The sequence below is a fragment of the Drosophila melanogaster genome, chromosome X (assembly GCF_000001215.4).
Source record: "Drosophila melanogaster chromosome X".
Taxonomy (NCBI): domain Eukaryota; kingdom Metazoa; phylum Arthropoda; class Insecta; order Diptera; family Drosophilidae; genus Drosophila; species Drosophila melanogaster.
The window spans coordinates 22,879,886-22,885,885 of record NC_004354.4 but is presented as its reverse complement, the minus strand read 5'-3'; the positions used below and the strand labels follow the sequence as shown (position 1 = coordinate 22,885,885).

Here is a 6,000-nt window from a genome sequence, read left to right as displayed (position 1 = left end):
AGTATTTTGTTATATTTAAAAAAAAAATATGCTCGCATAAAAACTAAGAAAACTACTTCATTTTGAAACAGTTGGTAAGTGAATACGGCCCGCGGTGTCAGATCATTAACTAGAAAATTATAAGTCCCAAATTGTAAATAAAGTGACAAACCTTTGACATATGTAAAATTTTTCTAAAATATATATGCAAATATATATAAAAAATAAGGATATAAACATTTGTGTTCCCAATTTAGCAAACTCCACCATTTTTGTCATGGTTAAACGCAGAACACGGCTGGATATTTAAGGCAGAGTGAGTGCAAATATCAGCTGTAATAAAATGAAAAGCCGTTTTCGCTTTTGTTTGAAAGTTTCTTGCCATTTATTAATATTTTACTTTGTGTTGCATGCCATATAATATTTTGTTGTTTTTTTTTTTGCGCTTTAATTTATTACATTTATTGTATGTTTGCTCTATATTTGTTTATTTTTTACCTCTGCATTGTGTGTGTTTTGTGTTTCCGCTTTTTAGGCCCTACAATCAAACAAGAATCGAAGAAAAGGTCTTTTTGCATGGCAACGAATGTGCTACATTTTTGTAGAGCATAACAAAGCTTAGTTTAATTTTATTATTCCTCTTCATTTTCGGTTGCTCGTCTTGTTTTTTCTGTATTTCGTGTTGTCTTAAGTTTGATTTTTTGATTTTGATTTGTATTTGTTGTGTTCTTACGAGTATTCCTCTGGGTATTGTTATAGTTTGCTTCCTAAGTTTCATGCATGCATACTGCATTTGTTGTATTTCGCATATAACAATATTAAAATATTTGAGAAGCCCAGACACACAGATGCTTACACAGGAAGAAATGGGGACCGATAATGAAGAAGTCTCTCGCTTTTGTTCGGTGTGTGAATGTCTTTTTGTCTGGGGTTTTGATTTCATTTCACTTGAACCGGTTGCCTATTTTTTTTTTGAAATTCTTTATCCTCTTAATTATTAGTATTATAATTATTTCGCTTATGACTCTACAATTGGCTTCTTGTCATTATGCGTGATGTTTATTATGCATATTCAATTTCATTTCGAATCGAAATTAGGAAAACCATATAGTTAACTTTGAGAAAAAATGTAAGTATATGAAACTCTGAGTTCTGCTAACAATTATCCATACTTTGGGGTCTGTACTTAAATTAAATTATATTACTACTTATGTTTTTATAGTTATTTAGCTACTTTTGGTAATATGTCTGCCGGTTTTAATTATTTTTTATAACTAGTCCTTAATTTCGCAGCTTTCGCTTTAAAAAAAAAAACACAAAAATTCGCTCATTCACTATCCATTTGCTACGTTTAGTTCAAAAAAAAATGTTCTGCATGTGTGCTTTTCATTACAACATACCTGTATATTTATATTTTTACGGGCCTTGTGTGTACTTCCTATAGATAGCATTATATAGAGCTTAATTTGATTTAGATGCAACATTTACGACTGAGATTTCGCTTTGATTTCGCTTTATTTACATTGAAAATTCCACATTGCCCTTAGATTTTCGCATTGTGCTCTACCTTCAATTGTCATAACTAAACGAACGTTGAACGCATCTTCATAATTATCACTAACCTAGATTTTCTTAATTTTTCTATGTTATTTCTTTGCATTTTTTTTTTTTTGGACTTCCAATCGTAAATGAAATGCATGTTGGGCGCATTGAAAATCAAAAAACTGCTTTGCGCTTGCTCTTGGTAATTGGTAATCGATTTTGACTCCATTTGGAATATGAAATATGCTACTTTTTGTTCACTTTTTTAGGGATTGCACATTTCAATTGAAAGGGGTGCCGAAGTAGATGAATCCACTTAAAATTTCACTAAATCACGCACATACATTTGATTATGAAGCGCAGATTTGGGTGTTCAATGTCAAAACGTGCAGCCTGCATATGCGGCAGATCCTTTTATAACTCTTTTGTTCTCGAATGGGTGAGCGATTATTGTTCGGTATTTTGAGTTCAGAACCCCTGTGCTTACATTAATGTTTTGTAAAGTACTACACATAACCAACCAATTCATGCATTATGTCAAGATTGTAAGTTTTCTTTGAATTCTCGTTAATATAATATTTAGAAGTATAGATTAATAATGTAACATTTAAATTTCTTTGTTCCATGGACTCCTTAAATGAGGAGTTCGAAAAAAGCGGTATTTAGAAGTATGTAAACTTTTATTACCCTCTACTTTTTGAAAAGGATTTTTGAAGAGGGTCCATTAGGAATGAATGTGAAATTGATTGAAATGCAAAAAATATCCTTTAGAAATTCAGTACCCCGATTTGGCACGTGCACCCACGCCTCTAGTATTTACAGTGTTCATAAAAATAGCAGTTCTTGGGACCTGCGAGTCTAAGATAAAAAATTTTATTGGTAAAATTTGTTTTATAATATCATTAGGTATTTAATTTTGAACAATTCAACAAATGTTTCACATTTATTTATATAAATAGCAGTGCTTTGAAAAAATAGTAACAAATTTAAACTTGACTTAGAATGAACTTAGTTTTTCTTTTTAATATGTTCATTAGGGCCTAATACTTGGTTGGATAGCATTTGTTAGCCAGCACAGCCTTACACCCACGCGGCATGGAGTCCACCAGGTCCTGGCATCATTTGGGAGGAAGTTTTGCCCATGCATCCTGCACAACTTGCCAACATTTATTGTTTTATGTCCCCCCACAGGTTTTTAATCGGGTTTAAATCGGATGATGGTGCTGCCCACGGCACTGCATCTATTCTATTTTAGGTGAACCTATTCTTAGCCGATTTGCTTCTGCGTTTCGGTTCATTACCGAAACGGTTCATATTATATTCAGAATATGATAGTAAGACATTTACATATGCGTTTTGGTCTATAATACCATAAATCATATGTTATGGACTCATACCATTGTAAAAAAAAAACAAACCCATACCAGGATTTTAGGTCCACCGTGATTGAAAGTCTTCAGTGGGTGTTTTGGGTGGTACTCCGTGTTTGAAGGTCGTCAGATATACTGTAGTGAACCAGTTCCACCAAATAGCACTGTTTTTGAATTATCAGTCCAAAGGATATTTCGCCATTTGGAGACTGGCCAGATTAGGTAGATTAGATTAGATTAGATAGGTTTTAGCGAAGCTTAACCTTGCCTTAATATGCCTTCGGCTAAGTAGGGAAACCTTTCGTGGACTCCTCGCACTGAAATTTTGATTCAGTAGTCGTCTCCGAATAGTAACGTCCATGATTCCCAAGTTCAGCTTAGACTTTATGTCCCTAGAGGATGCAAAAGGATAGGCTTTGCTCTAACGAACTATGCATCGATCCTCTATAACTGTGGTTTTACATTTGCTACCACGGCTTTCGGGCTTCCATTCATATTTAATGGCATTGGATACCATTTTGGCAGAACATTCAAGGGTTTTTTAAATGTCATTATATGTTTGTCCTTAATTTCTTAGCTAAAGAATTAACATTCTTTTCTCCTGGGAGCAGTGCTGTCCTCTACCCACTAAAATATAATTTTTTTAACTTATTGCCCTTTTAAAAATACGAATTATCTAACCAAACTCACGTTTTAGAAAATATTGTATTGATAATTTCGGGACTTTAAGTTGGTCAAAACCAGACACTGCTAACAGCTTAAAAGTTGTGATTTTACTCAAGAATGTAAATAAGAAAACGATTGCATGAAAAACTAACGGGATATTCTTTTTTCCCTATTTATCCATTTTACACAAATAAGTGGAATAAAAAGTCGATTCCGATAAGGGACATGAAAAAATACCTTTGTATTACTTAGTTTCCCTCGCAATGCTATTATTATGAACACAGCTGTACTTAACCCTTCTGCAGGTGAGACTAACACACGCTCAAGTGGTTTGTATTGAGCACCACGCCCGCAGCCATGTGGCGGTGGGCATGGGCATGGGCGTGGTTGTGGGCGTAACCTACGTCGACAGAGGAGTCGGCCACCACCAAACCCACGCCCACAAGGGTACTTCCCGCCTTGCCCAGAGGCACGCCTCCGATGGGCGTGGTGGCCGTAGTGGTTGTAGAGCCGGTGCCCGTGCCACCTGTGCTGAGGCTGGTCCCGCTAATGTGAGCACTAATGCCGCTGGGCACACTGGACATGTGCGGAGAGCTACCCTCGTCGGTCGAATTATTCGAGTTATGTGAATTATTAGCAGCGGCTGCTGCCGCTACTGTGCCTGCATTAGCAGCGGTCCTGGTCAGCTCCTCATTGGGTATGGAGAAGTGCCTGTATGATATATACTCTGGCGGCAAGGCAGCCTGCCGCTTGGCGTTTTCGATGCGCTTCTTCTTCAGCTTGACATAACTCAAAACCGAGATCATTACGATGAACACTATGATGCCCAGGCAGCAGCCCACAATCAGTCCCAACCTTCTGGTCAGGATGGAGTGAATGAAGCCATTGCTGGAAAGACCGTTCTCGTCGGTGACCAAGCTGGGCGTGGAGTCCAGTGTCTGGACATCTGTGCAGGCGGAGATGTGAGAGTTCTTCAGCACCTCCATCAGAGCGTTATCCTGACCGACTACGTTGTCCAGGTCCTGGTCAGGATTTTGCTTCTTGTTGTGATCCTGGACCATGGCTGGATTAGCGTTGCCATTGGAGTTCCGGTTGTGCTGATGCTGATAAGGCGAAAATGACTCAGGCAGCGGAGCTGACATCATCACCGCCTCCTCCTCGCGCAAGGACTCGTTGGTATGAAGCCGTTGCAGAGCGTTCGCCAGCGGCTCCGAGAGCCAATTACCGCTCCCGATGACACAGATGTGATAGCGGGTATTGGGGCTCAGCTTGGTTAGCTTGGTCGAGCTGGCCGTCCCATTTAGCCGCTTGCCGTGGATCTGTGGAATAAATTAAGCAGGTTGTAAGACGGTTATTGTCATCGCCATGTAGTCATTGTCGTTTCCATTCTCATTATCATTTACATCAGCATCCCGCCGATGTCAATGCCGTGTCGCTTTATTAAAAACGTTCCCTGCGGCCCTCCGCTTTCCGCGACCACAGTGGCCTGTTCGCTCGCGGTGTGTTGATGGAGCACGGCACTTTGAGGGCTTTAAAGCGTTAGAAATATGTATGCAGTAATGGGCGGACAGAACGGGGAGTCGGGCATTCTGAAAGGGCTGCTAAAGAACTTCGGACAACGAAAAAAAGAGCTAAAAGGATTATGGATAAATGTGCAGGTGTATTCAGACCTCTATAACTAAAGGAACTCGTAATAATACTTAAGCAATGCATATCTAATAACAAATGCCAAGATTAGTCTTGAAAGCATTTGCTCTTTGGAAAGGTCCTTACCTCATCGGTGGCAATGGAGAACCGCTCTCTGTCCCGCTCCCTATCGCGATCCCGCTCTCGTGAACGCTCTCGTGCCTGGTCCCGAGTTCGCTGCCTTTCGGGGTCGTGAATGTCCCTGAGACTGTCCCGCTCACGGCTCGTTGGAGATCCGGCCGTAACGAGCCCGTCGCCAGTGGCATGATAAACAATTTCAAAACCGTTGAGGCCCAAATGGTCGCGGCTCTGCCAGGACACGACCACCGAGTAGGGCTGAATGTCCTGGATGGCCATTTTGGGTATTAGCGGCGCGTCACAAAACTGCTGCGGCTCCATACGGCCGAACACCTTGCCCCGCAGCTCCGTTGGGTGTTCGCACCTTAGGTAATTAATGGAATCGCCGCCCAGACCTCCGGTCAGTCCGCCTATTCCTCGTCCTGCGCCGGAGCCCATGGAAAGCGACCATTTACGGTGATCCCGCAGCCATTCCCAGAGCTTCTGGGCGTCACAGCTGCAATGCAGTGGATTCTCTGAAACGAGCACGCAATATGAACAACAAATTGGCCTTGACAACGGGGCGACGAAGAGTAAAACTGCTATGTATGTTTGAAAAGCTAAATATTTAAAGGCGCTGCAGCCGTATGAAACGTTTGTGAAAACTGAAAGTCAATAATTCGTGAAAATTTAGCATCTA

At 40.4% G+C, this 6,000-nt stretch overlaps 1 protein-coding gene across 2 annotated transcripts in view, besides 1 other annotated feature; it reads right to left on the bottom strand.

The window, feature by feature from the left end:
- Positions 1–344: 344 nt before the first annotated feature.
- Positions 345–6,000, bottom strand: part of CG42346 (uncharacterized protein) — a 53,143-nt gene continuing 47,487 nt past the window's right edge. Inside the window, exons 5-6 of one of the 2 annotated variants that reach the window (NM_001042838.2) lie at positions 5,331–5,836; positions 345–4,876 (exon numbers count right to left, since the gene is read on the bottom strand). In NM_001042838.2, coding sequence (NP_001036303.2) covers positions 3,869–4,876; positions 5,331–5,836 — 1,514 coding nt within the window. In that variant the 3' untranslated portion in view covers positions 345–3,868. The remainder of the gene's footprint in view (positions 4,877–5,330; positions 5,837–6,000) is intronic. The other variant, NM_001042841.4, reaches the window with a different exon arrangement.
- Positions 2,343–3,847: a mobile genetic element.